The 17,092-nt window shown below is 41.5% G+C and overlaps 1 protein-coding gene across 6 annotated transcripts in view; it reads left to right on the plus strand.

The window, feature by feature from the left end:
* The window catches only part of CACNB2 (calcium voltage-gated channel auxiliary subunit beta 2), a 383,493-nt gene that overhangs the window by 344,110 nt on the left and 22,291 nt on the right, over positions 1-17,092 (plus strand). For 5 of the 6 annotated variants that reach the window (XM_049626865.1, XM_049626867.1, XM_049626870.1 and 2 more), the window contains 4 exons: positions 3,286-3,408; positions 5,461-5,597; positions 9,331-9,407; positions 14,723-14,856. In XM_049626865.1, coding sequence (XP_049482822.1) covers positions 3,286-3,408; positions 5,461-5,597; positions 9,331-9,407; positions 14,723-14,856 — 471 coding nt within the window. Of the gene's footprint in view, positions 1-3,285; positions 3,409-5,460; positions 5,598-9,330; positions 9,408-14,722; positions 14,857-15,487; positions 15,550-17,092 lie in introns of all 6 variants that reach the window. The other variant, XM_049626866.1, reaches the window with a different exon arrangement.

Raw genomic sequence — 17,092 nt, forward strand, 5'->3', positions numbered from 1 at the left:
AAAAGACCGTGAGGGAAATGATCATGCTAACATAAAAAAAATTTTTTTTCGATCTGTATTTTTATGATGCGAAACTCTCCTGAATAATAGAAAGATGTAGTCAAGAAAATCCTATTTCTGGGGCACCTACGTGGCTCGGTTGGTGAAGCGTCCAACTTTGGCTCAGGTCACGATCTCACAGTTTGTGGGTCCGAGCCCCACGATGGGTTCTGTGCTGACAGGTCAGAGCCTGGAGCCTGCTTCAAATTCTTTTCTCTCTCTCAAAAATAAATAAACAGTAAAAAAATTAAAAAGAAAATCCTATTTCTGGCAGCAAACCCAAATCTGATTGAGACTACATCTTCTGGGGCGCCTGGGTGGCGCAGTTGGTTAAGCGTCCGACTTCAGCCAGGTCACGATCTCGCGGTCCGTGAGTTCGAGCCCCGCGTCGGGCTCTGGGCTGACGGCTCGGAGCCTGGAGCCTGTTTCCGATTCTGTGTCTCCCTCTCTCTCTGCCCCTCCCCCGTTCATGCTCTGTCTCTCTCTGTCCCAAAAATAAATAAAAAATGTTGAAAAAAAAAAATTAAAAAAAAAAAAAAAAGACTGCATCTTCTTTTAAAGGGCACCATTGTATAGTGCTGGTCGCGGTTTAAAATGGAGCAGCCCATTTAGACGGTAGTTTGGAAAAGAATTTAAAAAGGTTTTGGTAACTCATGGCTTCCTCATGCTACCCCTGGGAACCTGTGCCAGGGAAAGAATTCTAAATAGAAAGAAGCTTTTCACATACAGATTTTTGGAAGTAGAATATTTATCATAGTGAGAGAAATATAAACTCAAGTATCAAAAAAAGGTAAATGGTTTGAATAATTTTAAACGGCAGATTTAAAAAGCATATTGCATGAAAATAGTATATTACTTTAAAAGCTGGATAAAAACGAAATACCTTATGATTATAGCTGTGGGAGTAAAATCTATGTATGTAAAGAAATTTCAAGAAAAAATGGAAGCACCATCACTATCAATGATCGTGTTTCAGTGAAACAATCACGGGCAACTTTCTGTTGTTTCTTTTTTCACAGTCTCTGTTTCCATTTGAGGATGAGTACCTTTTATATCGGTGAAGATCATAGTGGATAATAAGAATTAGATTCTAGATCTTTATGCCCAGTTTATGTCTACTCTGCTCTTGCCCAGCATGTGGTAGCCTTTCTCAGTCTGCATATTGTGGATGGATCTGTGTGACTTCATGGCTTTTAGCTCAGTCCCCGACCCAGACGACAGTTCTGTAGAACAAATTAAATTTGGAAGTAAAGATGGACTCTCTATTCCCAATCCCTCCTTTCCCTCCTGACAAGCAGAGTCAAAGAAGAGCTCCTTCAGAAGCGAGAAACGGCTCAGAAAAAGTCCACTGGCCCATAACATAAAGAAACACGATGCCGCTTAAGACAATACCACTTCTGTCTTTCTCTGACCGACTTATTTTGCTTCACGTATTACATTCTAGTTACTTCCGTGTTGTTGCAAACGATGAGATTTCATTCTTTTTGATCGCGAGCAGTATTCTATTGTATATGTATATCACATCTTCTCTATCCATTCATCAGTCGATGGACATTTGGGCTCTTTCCAGAATTTGGCTATTGTCGATAGCACTGCTGTAAACATTAGGGTGCATGTGCCCCTTCAAAACAGCATTTTTGTATCCTTTGGATAAATACCTGGTAGTGCAATTGCTGGGTTGTAGTGTAGTTAGTTCTATTTTTAGTTCTTTGAGGAGCCTCCATACTGTTTTCCAGAGTGGCCACACCAGTTTTCATTCTTCCCCTTTCTCCATATCCTTGCCAACTTCTGTTGTTTTCCTGAGTTGTTAATTTTAGCCATTCTGACAGGTGTAAGGGGGTATCTCATTGTGGCTTTGATTCGTCTTTGCCTGGTGATGAGTGATGTTGAGCGTCTTTTCATGTGTCTGTTAGCCTTCTGGATATCTTCTTTGGAAAAGGGTCTATTCATATATTCTGTGCATTTCTTCACTGGGTTATTTGTTTTTTGGGTGTTGAATTTGATAACTTCTTTACAGATTTTGGATACTAACCCTTTAGCAGATATGTCGTTTGCAAATATCTTCTCCCATTCTATCAGTTGTCTTAGGAGGGCACTTGTTGGGCTAAGCACCGGGTGTTTTATGTAGGTGATGAACCACTGGCTTCTACTCCCGAAACCAATACTATACGATATGTTAACTAACTTGAATTTAAAGAAATAAATTTAAAAATGTTTAAAGTTTATTTATTTTCAGAGAGACAGAGAGAGGGAGTGGGGGAGGGGCAGAGAGAGGGAGAGAGAAAATCCCAAGCAGGCTCCACACTGTCAGTGTTGAGCCTGATGCAAGGCTTGAAGTCACAAACGGTGAGATCATGACCTGAGCCAAAACCAAGAGTCAGACACTTAACTAAGCCACCCAGGTGCCCCCAAATAAATAATTTTTTTTAAAAAAGACAGTACCACTTTTCACCATTTCTGAGCTTACCTATTTTTCCACCTTGCGGGTAAACAGGAATTGCCTAACTAGAGGGCAAATACTTACCTGTAAATTTTCAAAGCATCAAATAACAAAGGTTACTGTCTTTAATGGCTGACCCAACTCAAGGAGGAAAAATAATAGAATTAAATGTCATTGATTTTCATAATTCCCTGCAGCCTTCAAGAAGATATATTCTCTGGTTCTTTTTTCACCCAAAACACTGTCCCTCCTACAACTATGTCATTAATTAAAGTAGCTGTTTGGGGTAGGAGTGGTGGTTGCTAAGTCTTTTTCACTGAAAGCGAAGAAGGGCACTTTATCTCTTGTGCTTTCCAAGAGAACGGTGGCCTTTTTCTAGTTTGGAAATGGGTGGTATGTGGCTGAGAGCGGAAAGATTTTACATGTTGTGAATACTAATAAGCTGTTTTGTGATAAACAACCGAGGTGGAAAAACCAGCAACGATGACGGTAGAGGGGCCCCTGGGTGGCTCAGTTGGTTGAGCTTCCGATTCTTGATTTCGGCTCGGGTCCTGACCTCACGGTTTGTGGGATTGAGCCCCGCATCAGGCTCAGTGCTGACAGTCAGAGCCTGCTTGGGATTCTCTCTCTCTCTAAAAAAATAAATAAAAACTTTAAAAAGAAATGACAGTAGATATTCGGTGTCTGTTTGTATGTTGGAGGGGAAAGGGAGGAACACTGTTGTGTTTTTGGTTTTGGTTTTTTGGGTTTTTTGGGGTTTTTTTTTTGTTTTTTTACTTTTTTCTCCCTTTCTTTTCCCTCCTTAGACAAAGCCCGTTGCATTTGCTGTTCGGACAAATGTCAGCTATAGTGCAGCCCACGAAGATGATGTTCCAGTGCCAGGCATGGCCATCTCCTTCGAAGCAAAAGATTTTCTGCATGTTAAGGAAGTAAGGAAAATCATTTGAATTTGTACCCGCCTGATGTTTTCTCCTTGAAACATCATTTCTTATTTCTTATTTGCCGTGAAATAGCATTGCATAGAGCTCCACGTGCATAACATGCACAAATTGAGCGCCTCTCAACCTTTTCTAATATAAATATAACCTTTTTAAAGAAGAAAGAAGTCACAGGCCTCTTGCAGTTAACCTCAGGGCTCCCCTGGGCTCTGTGACCCAGAAATTGGGAATTACTGGAGTAGATGATCCTTTTTTTATGCTTAACCTGTACTTTTCTTTTAATTTTTAACCTTGGCTGCATGTTGAGTCCCTCTCATGTCTCAAGTTTAACCATCTGGGGGAGAGTTAATAATAATGCCTAGAATTCATGATCTCTCCTCTCTGCTGACAATGTCTGAAGGCAGACCACTGGTGCCCTGATCCTCCTTTTGGGAGTAAATGTCTGCAGCGGAGGGAGAATCGTGGGAATTGGAGCCATTGATGCAAGAAGCAGATAGCCAGACGCTCCCTTTTCCTCCATGCCGGAGGTCTCCACCTGCCAGTTAACAATGACTCCTGCCTGTACATTGGAAAAATTCACCCTTAATTAAGGCTTATTTTGAGTCAATCTTTACCAAATGCCAGCTGTGCAGAACATGGCATTAAGCGACCAGAAATTCCCCCTCAATGATGTTCTCAGTGTGTGAGCATGAGGTTTCCCCGGACCTGCAGGAGTGACCATTGGAACAGACTTCCATCTAAGGGATGATGTGTCAGGAAGAATGTATGTAAATTTAGCTGCTCACTAAAGTAAAGAAGGTGAGGACTCCCAATTAAAAAAGCATAGTCAATGATTGGGCGCCTAGGTGGCTCAGTCGGTTAAGCGTCCGACTTCCGCTCAGGTCACGATCTCGCGGTCTGTGAGTTCGAGCCCCGCGTCGGGCTCTGGGCTGATGGCTCAGAGCCTGGAGCCTGCTTCCGGTTCTGTGTCTCCCTCTCTCTCTGCCCCTCCCCCGTTCATGCTCTGTCTCTCTCTGTCTCAAAAATAAATAAACATTAAAAAATTTTTTTTTAAATAAATAAAAAAGCCTAGTCAAGACTCTAATAAAAAAAATTTATTAAAGAAAAAATAAATCCGTACTCTAAAACTCTGTGTAGTAAAGAGGTGTAGAGAGGTACAGTTTCAGCCTCGATTCAGACATGTTTTTATATGTGTAAGAAAAAGAAAGCCTGGAGAATTGAGAACCTACCATTTCGTTGACTTTTTAGAAAGAGATACGAAATACTGGCTGGAAGGGAAAGACCATAAAAGCTGTCAGAAATGGTGGCATATCTACAATCTGACTTCACAGGCAGAAGTTAGGTTAATCCAGGGTCCCGTTCTGATGGCTGATGCTTAAAGACAGATCTCTTCTCTACCATGGAAGGAAAAGAAAAACAGAGTGGCCAGTCTTCTTTGAAATGTTCAAGAATAGACTGGCAAAGTACTATTCCATTGAGAGGATTAAAAACAAATCATAAAGATGTAGGATAAACATTCTATCTGCAAGAGAGAAATTGTCAACATCCACGTAAATGGAGAAATCATCTGTGAACACCATACCATTGTAACTATAAACCTGTTTGCACAAAGGGAAATTTGGCCCCGGAACAAAATATTTCAGGTAGATTTCAGTATTTATCTCTGACTCTTAATATTTTTGAGCTATCTGATTACAGAAGAGAACTCTGTAGCACTCCCTGGTTCTTAATGGGAAGAATTGTGAATATTTGAACCAGGGGCCTGCAGAGGCCGCACCGAAGTTCAGGCTAATCTCACATAGTACCAGGAAAGAGAATGAGGGGTAAATCCTATGGTGAATTGCTGAGCTTACTGGCCATACTTCAGTCTTACCTGTTCAACCCATGAAAGCCTTAGGCTTTCTCCAGTTGTGATGTCGAGGCATAGTTAACTGTATTCGCCATAATATTTCTCTCCACTGAAAATAGTTCATGTAGAAGAAAAACAATCTGAATACATGAACTTCTGTGCACTGATCGTAACAAATTTGATTTTGCGTTTAGAAATTTAACAATGACTGGTGGATAGGGCGATTGGTTAAAGAAGGCTGTGAAATCGGATTCATTCCAAGCCCAGTCAAACTAGAAAATATGAGACTACAGCATGAACAGAGAGCCAAGCAAGGGAAATTCTACTCCAGGTATGAGAAAAACATCAAGTGTCTTTGTAAACGTCCAGACTGTGTCGTCATTTATGTCCTCTTGTTTTCTGTGTTCCACAGTCTTTATTATGTGTTGAAAAGCAGACTGGTGATATGGTTTATTGATAGAATCACAAATCCTGCATTTTCAAGCCTTCATCCCAGCATCTGATTGTCATCTTACTTGGGAGAGAATCAAATTAATTGTTGTCGTTAATCATAAAGGCATGGAGTATTAAATGTGGGCTTCAGTGCAGAGGAAATTCTCAAGTCCTAATCTCTTACCGAAAACACTGGGACACTGAGCAGCCTTCATGACTAATCCGAGTGTCCGTGGTAGCTGCCTGGCGTGGCAGGAAGGTGTTTTAGAGATGATGGTCTTAGACTTTACTGGCGAAGAGCAGGTCTTGTGATCTGTGACTTCATTTTCACTTAGGAAACTCAATTTTCAGTTCTACCCATCGCTAAGCACGTAAAGGGAAACTCAATATGAAACCAGTTAACGCTGCCTTTGCAGATAGCAATTAAATGAGTTATGTAATAAGCTGGGGCTGAATAATCCTTCTTAGGATTCTTGAGGTTGTGTGCCCCTCATTAAAAGAATCACTGGAGGAGCTACTCAGACATGGAGTGAATTTGAAATTGAACCCTATGCAGACGAGTCCGAGAACACGGCCTGATTCTTCTGCTTCTCCTTGTGGGAAGGGATGTGATTGGGGCAAACCTTTTCATTAATGTGAATTGCTAGGTTTCTATTTTCTCGGTTATGTTTTTTTTCTATAATGCTGGAAGATCCTTTGCCAATGGTAATATTTTAGCATAGGCAAGATTTTTTTCCCCCCAAGTATCTGCAAATAAGGCATCTAGAAGATCTTTTTTTTTTTGGTTTGAAACGTCCCTCTTTTTTAACGGGAATTTTGTAACTGTGAGGCTGTTTGAGTTCAGATGGATTCCTCCCTTATTTGAAACCTCTCCCCCACTATTTGGCTGTCATTAATCCCTGGGCTATTGGGGGCTCTCAGATTGTGAGATGCATTTAGTCCTATAAAAGTGGATGCACGCAGATCAACAGTGCATGCGCATTTTACTTGTAGGGTGTTAGAGATCAGATCCTATTCATAAAATTTCCAGCGTTCTCCTGGAAAAATTATTATTTTTCTAATCTCTGTATTGATAGTAGTCTCTCAGTACTAACTAGTAAAATCTTATAATGTGAAAAAGTTTTGTTTTCATAGGGCATATATATTGCTGTTTTGACTTTGGTGGTATATAGTTTGTTGAGGTTTGAAGTGATCTCAGATAGGGGATTGTTTTGATTTTGTTTGTTGAGGATAATTCAGTATTTTCAAGCATTTACCTGGTCAAACAAGTTTAGGACAGTACTTGGTAATAGCAAATTACCTTAAAGCTGTTCCCAGCCTTTGATCTGTTCAGCCTATGAATCTGGATAGTGGGATGGGGATATTTTTCAGGTGCCTACTAAAATCATCTTGAACGCTTCTTGGTGCATGTCTTTGGAATCGTGTTTTGTAGAATGTATTGTAGGAAATTTGGGATGGGTTTTTACGGAGATAGACTTGTATATCTTTCTCTGCTTATTCACGTACAAACTGAGAACACTTCCCAAGGAGTAGGAAGGGAGAAGCTTTGGCCAACATTGTTAAGGAAGCACGGTTTCCTCTGCCTCCCAAGCGGGCATCCCTGGTCTGATGTCGGTCATCAGCTCAGCTTTATAAGAACCTGTGGGCACAAGAAGTATCAGCGTTTCCACTTCACGGATGAGGCGACAGGCAAAGAAGCTAGGGAACTTGACCGAGCTTGCACAGCTCGTAAGTGGTAGAAAGAGGATGAGAACTCGATCCATCTGACTGTAGCCAGACCGCAGACGGACGACCGACCATGCTGTGCCGCACATCGTGTGGCAAGGGCCCGTTTTTATTTACTATATTAGATCGTATTGCTTTTGCATTTTTTCCCTGAAAGGACCATATAAACTATCTGTATTTGGGGAGTAACGCCTCATAACTTATTCTAGGGAGCTAGGTGACCTTTCCTAGACCTGTGGATCTTTTCTTTTGATTTTCTTGATTTTATTTTGTCCTGGTTACCTAAGTTTTTGCCTCAGTATGTGAAGGTGTTTTTGCTTTCAGAGATCTTACGTTTGTCTTCTAACATCCGAAATACGGTTTGATTCTGAGGACATAGCCAGCATTCAGCAGTATGTAAAAAGCCGGATGTTTTTTAAATTATAAAAATCAACCGACATCAAAAGTGGTAAATGGGGGCAGAGCTCAAGAATGTGGCATTTGTCTGGAATTAAAAGTTAAGGGCAAATTTGCATTTTGAACATTTTGACTATTTGCAGTGGTTGTCGAAATTTTACACAATTCAAATAATACTTTGACTTTTATTAAAATTCAAAGAGAATGTAAAACAGACCCATGCTTGAACTGAAATTACACTTAGTACCTTAGAAAAAGGAAAAGCAAAACCAAACAAACACAAAACTTCTGGAAGAAAATGTTTTGGGCCTGGTAATGGGTATTCTTACAGCTTCTATAAATACCACTTTTTATTAATTTTATATGCAGTCTGGTATTCTTATTAACTGTACTGGAGTACCTGTTAAGAATCGGAAAAAAGATACAGAGGCCTCCTGCTAGCTACTTAAAGTTTTTGACGTTTGTCTATTTTATGCATCAAAATGCCAGAATAGCAGCAATACGGTTGAGCCTGGTTACTGGTATTTTAGTGGAATTTATATTTTTATCTTAATGTTTGTGTAACTTAAACATTGCCCTTTGGTGCATAGACACTGTAGCAAATTCTTTCAAGTACACCCACGATTGGCTCTGATAATAAACGTTAGGCACTAAGATCGCCTTGCCAAAACTGCCTGTCACTCTTGTACGATATTCCTTTGCATCTTCTTCCTAAGGGGCCATTTGGTAGTCGGGCATTTAGCATGCTGGTATGCCGGTGAAAAAACATAAACGCTCTGATTCCGATAACTTTATTCCGTAAAGTTGCTAAGACGCTGGCGTGTCTTGTTTCGGATTTTAGAATTTGGTGGTTCTGAAGCACACGCTCTTCAGTTTGTGCCTAAAATCCCCAAGTTGAATCCTCTGTGGTAGCCAGGCTGGAGACACGTTCCGAATACTAACTACTATCAGAGGGTTAAATCATAGAACACTTGGGTGTGTCATGCTCCGTTGTGGATCTTTTAAAGGGTAGCAAGTTGAGTATTGCCGTGTTTTTCTTTTGTAGGTTGCTCACGAAAGCTTGCGTACTTTCAATCTTAATACACTGACAGTAACCCAGCTAAGACAGAGAAGCAGGAACCACACAAGAAGGAAGTCATAAGTTTTGGTGTTAACTTTAAGGTTCTATGCATTACTTGAGAAGGTCGCTAACATAAAAAGCAAAGGGCATCTGCTGTCATCTCTCTGTGATGCTGGTGGAGAGTGTGAGGGCCGCAGATATTACCCTAGTTCTCTTCCATTCTCTCAGGGCCTTTTAAAATTAAACCTTGAACTTGAAACAGAGACTATTACATGGCTGTTTCAAGTACTCCAGGAATCTCCGCTGGGAAATTATTATTTGCCTCCTTGTAGGAAAGACAAGTTTAAAGTTCAATAAAAAGACAGTGACTAATCATGTTTATTGAGCAATAGAAATGTTCTAATGTCTGAAATAAGCGTCAGGTGTAACATGAATTTTTGCTTTACTTCAGTAAATCAGGAGGAAATTCATCATCCAGTTTGGGTGACATAGTACCTAGTTCCAGAAAATCTACACCTCCATCGTCCGGTAAGTAGGTAATAAGTGCGAAAACGGTACATTCTGCATTTCATGCTTTCCCCAGTCTGACCTAGTTGTGTGAATTTACATACCCAGAATCACCGCCTGAACCCTAGAAAGGTTCAAATTGGTCGGACATAAGAAGGCTCACATGGGGTAAGAAACAATATGGGGAAATTTTGGCAGGGCTTGGAAAAAAGGAAATATGTCAATGTGTTTGTTCGCTGTAAGTTGCCTGGATGACCAAAGTGATGAATGTATTTAACTTTTTATCCCTACGTACTTCGCATGGTGCCCAGCACATCGTCCTGGGCAGTAAATGGGTGAATACCCACCATCAGACACGGGGTAATGTGCGTTGGCCTCACTGTTAAATAAAAAGAAAAGAAGGATAAATGCTTTGGAAAGGCAAGGAAAGGAGAATAAAATGATGGAGTGATTGGCCTGACACGAGCTTTACCCAAAAGGCTCTTTGGAAGATTTAAGAGATACGTAGAAATATTGAAAAAGACAGAAACACCCATAGGAAGAGTAACTACTGTTTTCTTTCCAAAGCAGTGGAGAAGCACACCACATTAAATTTGAATTCAGATAAAGAATGAATGATTTTTTTAGTGTAAGTAAATATTGTATGAGAAATACTTACAGTAAAAAAAAAAAATGGTTTATCTGAAATTCAAAGTGGACTGTATTTTTCTTTAGTAAATCTGGGAACTCTGGGGGCGCCTGGGTGGCTCAGTCAGTTGAGCGTACGACTCTTGCTTTCGGCTCAGGTCAGTCTCATGGTTCGTGGGATCGAGCCCCACATTGGGCTCTGTGCTGACAATGCAGAACCTGCTTGCTTGGGATTCTCTCTCTCCTTCTCTCTCTGCCCCTCCCCTGCTCGCTCTCTCTCTCTCTCTCTCTCTCTCTCAAAATAAATATACATTAAACAAAATAAAGCTGGCAACTCTACCATTCTCTGTAGAACTTGGAGTTCTATATAATTAGGAGGCCAGTTGGTAGAACTGCAGAAAGCCCAGGATTATCAGAATCTTAGTTTGCTAAGAGAGGCAATTGGGACTCAGAGGAGGACTCCAAGGAGTTACCAGCAGAGCGTTTGAGTGAAATGATTCCTCGTGTGATTCCAAGGAAGCTGGAAGAGGGAAGCGTATACATCCGCGGAGAAGGTAGGGAAGTAGGTGCCCTCTAACTGGTATGTCTTAAGAACAGGATTCCCCTCGGACTCCTGATCAGGCCTCGTTGCTGAATGTTGGTGGCTTTTAGAGACCAAAGGCTTCTTAATAAAAATGATACAACTTCTTTAAGTGCAAAATCTGAGCACAATAAGAAATAAATCATTTTAGGATGCATATTGATTTCAAAAACCATGTACGTACAGCTTGCAATAATTCTGAGTTGCCCGAAATTAAGTAAAATCGTACGTTTGAAATGAAAATTGAAGCCCTTTTAGATGTTAGGTAAGGCTCATGCCTTCCCTTCATCAGTGGAGGGTAGCTACTTACTGAATGCACAGGGGAAAGGAGGCTGATCTCCACACCTTCTCAAATATGTAAAGTTACCGAGATTATGATATCAAGCTGTACCCTTCATATATATCTTAAAGACTGTCTCAGAGGCTCCAGAGGACTGGCACTAGGCTCCTGAAATGGGGAAATGTCACATCATATTGTGACAGAACTGCAGCCCCGTGCCCAGAAGTCCACGCCACTCCTGTAGACGAGGAAGATTCTTCCATTTCCATAAACTGGGCTGTGGCCTTCTAATGGTTTTGGAGATGTGAGAGCAGGCCACGTGCATTTTGAAGAGTGAGTTAGTGTGTTTGTAAAATAACATTTCATTTTTGCAGGCAAGTGTCCGTCATCACTAAAACTAAAGTTCAAGTTACTACAGCAAGGTCAAGATGATTTAAAACTTGACACAGGTTTTATATAGATACAGGGCTTTGCAATACCTTTTCACGAATAGCAAGAATAGAAAACACTTGGGACTGAAAAGACTGGAGACATTGGCCAACCACAAAATTTATAACAGGAACCTGCTATAATTTTCATATTTCAACTTCTCTGAAGGAAACCTTTGGAGAACTTCTGCAGAGATGTTTCCCCACCCCACCTGCAGGGTAGACTGCCTAATTCATCCAGTGTGGACTGGCCTGCAAAGGTAGCTTTTATCTTTATTTCCCAGAGGCCCTGTCTACAATTCACCTCACCCATCGCTAGGCCAAGGAATATAAGCATTTGCCTAAAGTACATATTCTTGGAGGTTCTCAAGGATTTGGAAAAGGAAGAATTTCCACTTCATATCTGAGTGACTGGGTGGTAGTCAGTTACAGAACACATACCCCCCTACACTTACACGCATATGCCCACACGGGTCCCCCCAGGACGCCACTCCACCTGACCCACGGGTCTTAAGGTGAAGTTTACAATTTAGATTTCAAAAAATGTTTCCGAGGCTCTCTACCAGAAAAAAAAAAAAAAAAAAAAAGAATCATTCTAGTGAGGACCAATAAAAGAAGCTATTTTCATATTTATGGAAGTAGTTTTTCCCACATAAATACTAATGTTTGCTAAGGTCTGCAAACACAAGTATAAAACAGAAAAAGGGTAACCATCTGAGTCTAATAAAGCGTATGCAACTCTGGCCGAATGTTTTAGAATTCTCTGCGCTTCAGAGTGAACCCTGATGGCTTTTAAATTGAAGTTAACCATAAGTCAGAACTAATCAGTTGGAAAGTTCTCAGTTGGGGATTTTGAGCCCTTGTGTCCAAATACAGGTAAATTTCAAACCTGACTCAGGTTTTGAGGCTATGCGTGGGTCGCCAAACATCTGGGCAGTATCACAGCTGAACTTTTTATGCATATCCACTCCTACTATAAAATTAAAAAAAAGAATCCATCCACTGGGGTACCTGGGTGGCTCAGGTAAGCATCCGACTTCAGCTCAGGTCATGATCTCCTCGTTCTTGAGTTAGAGCCCCACGTCGGGCTCTCTGCTGTCAGCATGGAATCCACTTCAGATCCTCTGTCCCCCCCCCCCCCGCCCTTCCCCTCCTTATGCATGCTCCCCCCCCCCCCAAAAAAAAAAAAAAATATTTCAAGGATTTAAAAAAAAAAAAGCCCATGCACTGATCAGAGCAGACCAGATTCAATGGGCAAATCATACCCAGGGTCCTGTCAATTCTGACATGCCAGTAGGTATCCTCGATTTCAGAAAGGCTCTCAGGAAGTACTCTCCCCAGAAGGTCGCCTTTATAAGCCCAAGAAAAGATGAGGAAGGTAAAAGTATATGGGCACGTGCCACCGGAAGGGAAAATGATCTGACGTTGGTTAAGATAGGTATTAGAAATCGTGAAAAACTGACCCCAATCCTCTCCATCGTATCCAGGAAGACACTAACAACCTGCTTCCTAAGTGGGGATACAAGGAAAACCTTACAGGGTTGTACAAAAGCATCCATTCAACCCCGTGGGCACATTTTATAGTGTTTCCATCAAACACTACATGCTGAGCCTTTTAGCGCCTCAGTATGCATGGATGCTGCACAAAGAAAGACTTCATTACTAGGGAGGTCTAACTAAATATTTGGAATTAACTCAGCCTGTTATTACCTTCACTGGAGAGAGAGAATCCTACCTGCTCTTTCCGCAAGCAGTAGTTGGTGTGTGCAATATCATGCAAACAGTGCCAGGGAGTTACTTCATCGCCTGCCTCCGACCTAATCCGATGAATCAAAGGAACAGTTAAACGAGCGTTTCATTTAGTTTTCAAAAGGCTGAGTCACCTAATATCCGTCATCGCTTCAGAATTGAAGAGTGATGTGACGGCTGCCGGGTGACCTGCCCCCGTCGAAACGGTCAGCAGCGGCTGCCGTTGCGTGAACCCGATGTGTTCCTCGCGTGAAGGAATGGTAGGGGCTTTGCAGCACCGAACTGTCATGCCCAGATGGCAGTGAAGATATCTCTGAAGATACTGTGGGTTTTTGTTAGACGGAGTAGATTTTCTCCTATTCCTTTCCATGATCTCAACTAAAGCATAGACTGAGTTTCTCCTGAGCTCACCTCTGTGGTACCTTCCTGAACCCTGACAGTGAGGATGCAAGTCCTCTTGGAAAGCACAGGGGACTGGAGAAGGAAGGGTACCTGGTGGAGAGAGGGCTCACCTGGAGAGGCAGCGGGGTGCGGGGACGGGGCAGGGGCTCGCAGAGGCAAACCTGGGTTCCGAGACCTGGCCCTGCCGAGTTTTTTGCCAAGAACAAGTCCCTGAAACTCTTTAAGAGTTTATCATCTCAGCCTTAAAAATAAGAGGGTTGAAAGCGATCTTCCAAATACTTTCCAGCCCTGATTGTGCAGTGGAGAAAATTCTGTAGTAACGGCACGTGGAAGCATTTTATACAGTTCAAAATGAGATTATGGATCATTTTTCACTTAACGCTTAATCTTTCAGTGCTCCGGTTTTCAAGGCAGAAGGTTTTAAACGTGAAATCAGGTTGAACCACAAACCTGAACCTCTCGCTCTCCAGACAAGGAGACCGGTGCCACATTCTCTTGGGTCTTTGTGTCCTTCCTCTCTGCCTCTCTTATTAGATCCAGTGGCTTTACACAAATCACTGGAAGTCCCCATATGTCATTAGAATCATTTCATCTGGAGATCGTGGGGTCCCGTGCTTTCTAATTAGTAACTAATGAGGGGGATACAACCATCTTGAAATAGTTTTAATGCTGTCCTTCCAGGAACACTCCCTGAATCATTTGCCTCATGTACGACTCCTTTCTTTGCGTTGCCTGAATTTAGGATTTTCTACTCTCACGTTCGCTCAAATTCCTGTTGCATTTTTAGCGAAGCTTTTCACGTTGCCCTTATTTTCCCACAACATCAAGCAAAACTCAGAAGCCTGGGGCACACCGTGATAAAGGTTTCCAAGAGTAGTTCCTCATTATCTAAAAGCTGAGTTAAGTATCGGGAGACGTGAAGCCAAATGTTCTGTACCATACTTATATACAGTTGATGTGGAAAAATGTCAGTGTTCTGTTTGAAGCTACACCTTAAAAATGTTTCTCCGGAAATATTATCCGAGAGATCTAACGTAACTTTGTTCAAGCAAACCTATCACGAAGGGGATCTTTCGGTGGTGTTCGATTTGATTACATGGCATTCTTAACGTGCTTTACCTTGAAATTTTACTTTGTTTACTGTGCAGAGCACTCGTGATAGATCTTTTACTATGGTTAGTTTTATTTGCTTTCATTTTATTTTTTTTTTATAACCTGTTTTTCCTCTCCTGTCTACCTGATGATGTTTGAATTGTTTGTCTGTATATAGCTATAGACATAGATGCTACTGGCTTAGATGCAGAAGAAAATGATATTCCAGCAAACCACCGCTCCCCCAAACCCAGTGCAAACAGTGTAACGTCACCCCACTCCAAAGAGAAAAGAATGCCCTTCTTTAAGAAGGTAACATTAACTTCCAAGCTCCCGTCTGCTCACCTGCTCAACCGCACTGCGCCACACTTCTCGTCCTGTTGATTGTCTGCGTCTTTTGATAAGCCAATAACGTGCATGCTCTGTTATTCTTTGTTTCTTTTCCACGCTGCTGTAGCTAAGCAGAAGCAGAGATCGGTAAGTTTACATTGACATAAGCTGTGTTTATCCTGCCACTGGCATCATTAGCATTAAGTCCCACGGTTTTATTAAACGCAGTCATTTCTGTCCCAAGAAAAGAACCTATCAAACAAGCTCATGGAGTCCATGCATTTCAAACTGACTAAATTCAGGGAGTGACCTGTTCAAGCGCTATTACAGTACTTATCCTTTTTGATGGAATAATATCTACCACCAAGGGAATTTGTTTAAACCTTCCAAGATGTCAAAACACTGACAAGTCCATATAATGCACCTGTATTGTGCATGCTTATTCTGTCTGTCTTTGTCTCTTTTCTTTTTTCCAGAAATTTAACTTATATCAAGCATATTAAAACCATGATTAGATTCTGATTGATGATATCCAGATACAATAGCTTGTACTAAAAAAAAAAAAATGATTCAATTTTTAATTTAGTCAGTATTTAAACTTCTGATCCACTAGGTGCAAACTCTGCAGATGAACAAGACCAGTGGAAAACTGCAGGCTTGTTTTGGCGGTTTACTGTGAGTTTTTCCTATTGTCATATATAAATCCTCTCCCGATGTTCTTGCCTTCTCCCATAGTCAGGTCGCAGCATCTCACCTGTTGGATAACAGGGCGGTGGCCGTGCGTAGAGCCTTTGCCACCGGCCCGCCAAGGTGCCACACAGTGATGCTCCTTGTCCCCTGACTGGAAACCAGGGTATTCCCAAGTGCCCTTCACTCCAAAGGCTGTCTCCTTTCACACATTTTGTAGCTTGAAAGCATTATTTTTTAAAGACATTCCCCCCGCCCCCGACACACACACACACACACACACACACACACACACACACACACAATCGCCATTCAGTCCTTTCTTCTCACACACACCACTTTGTACAGCCTACTGCTGTGCTGTCTTTTGGAATCCTACTTCCCAGCATCACCATGTCCAGCATAATGATGGGTACATCATGACATGGATGCAAGCATTTTGCTACATGGAGGAACTCTAAGATCATCCATGAAGTGTCAGAGGCTGAACTGTGAAGTGTGTTGTTGTTTTTCTTTTTCTTTTTCTTTTTTTTAATAACTGATGGTTACATTTATAATAGAAGACCTCAGCACTCCAGGCAAAAATGAAAACCTGGATTTTTGCGTTAACATGGACAGCCCCAGCCTGATGTACGTCCACACCAGTGGGCCCATCTCGCTGGTCCTGTCTTCTCGGCGCAGCTAAAACTTGCAGCCAAGTGACTACCAGTCTTCATAGCACAGATGCCTAGAAAATCTGCATCCTTCAGATGCTCTGGATCTTACAGAGCAGTGACCTGAACGAAAGCCACGTTAGTCAAGATGTGTTTTTTGAAGTTTGCTTTCTCTTAAATTCCCAAACCTTACGGATGTCTATGAACCACGATTTTTTCAGCTACACAGTTGGAACAAAATAGGGCTAGCGGGAAAGGGTAGATAAAAATGATGGTGTCGTTATCACTAGGGCACAAAGTACCAATATTCCATCAAATAAGGTAATTTCTGTAGCTACCCTATCGAATACGAAGCTGATTGATGACCGGCATGGGTAACCCTTTGCTAGTTGGTAGCCACAGAGCGAAGGAACCAAGACCTTATGTATGAAATCCTGGGCCGCTTAACCCTTACAGGCTTGAAATAAAATTTCTTGGTAGCCGTTGCTGAAATATGTGCAATTTATATTTCTGATCCCAACAGTGGAAAAGGTATTCTTCTACTGAATAGTTATAAGGACTCGGCTTCTAAACAGTTTCAGTATGATCCCAGGTGTTATCAATGTAATAACAAATATGCTTATGATGCCTTCGGCACTGGTATTCATTCTTCTTGTGTTACTGATTATGTGGTGAACTTCAATGTAGAGCTCAAAAACCAAAAGCCAACCTGACATTCACCGATAAGATTGTTTTCCATCTTTTAGGTTGCTTTTAGAGTGGTGCTCGTGGCATTTGTGCTGTTACTGTATTATGTTTGTCTTGTTTTTTTTTCTTTTTTTTTCCTGTTTGAAAATGTATTCTACCTTTCTTGTGTCTATTAAAATTAATTTTGAACA

Source organism: Panthera uncia, chromosome B4, assembly GCF_023721935.1.
Source record: "Panthera uncia isolate 11264 chromosome B4, Puncia_PCG_1.0, whole genome shotgun sequence".
Classification (NCBI taxonomy): Eukaryota; Metazoa; Chordata; class Mammalia; order Carnivora; family Felidae; genus Panthera; species Panthera uncia.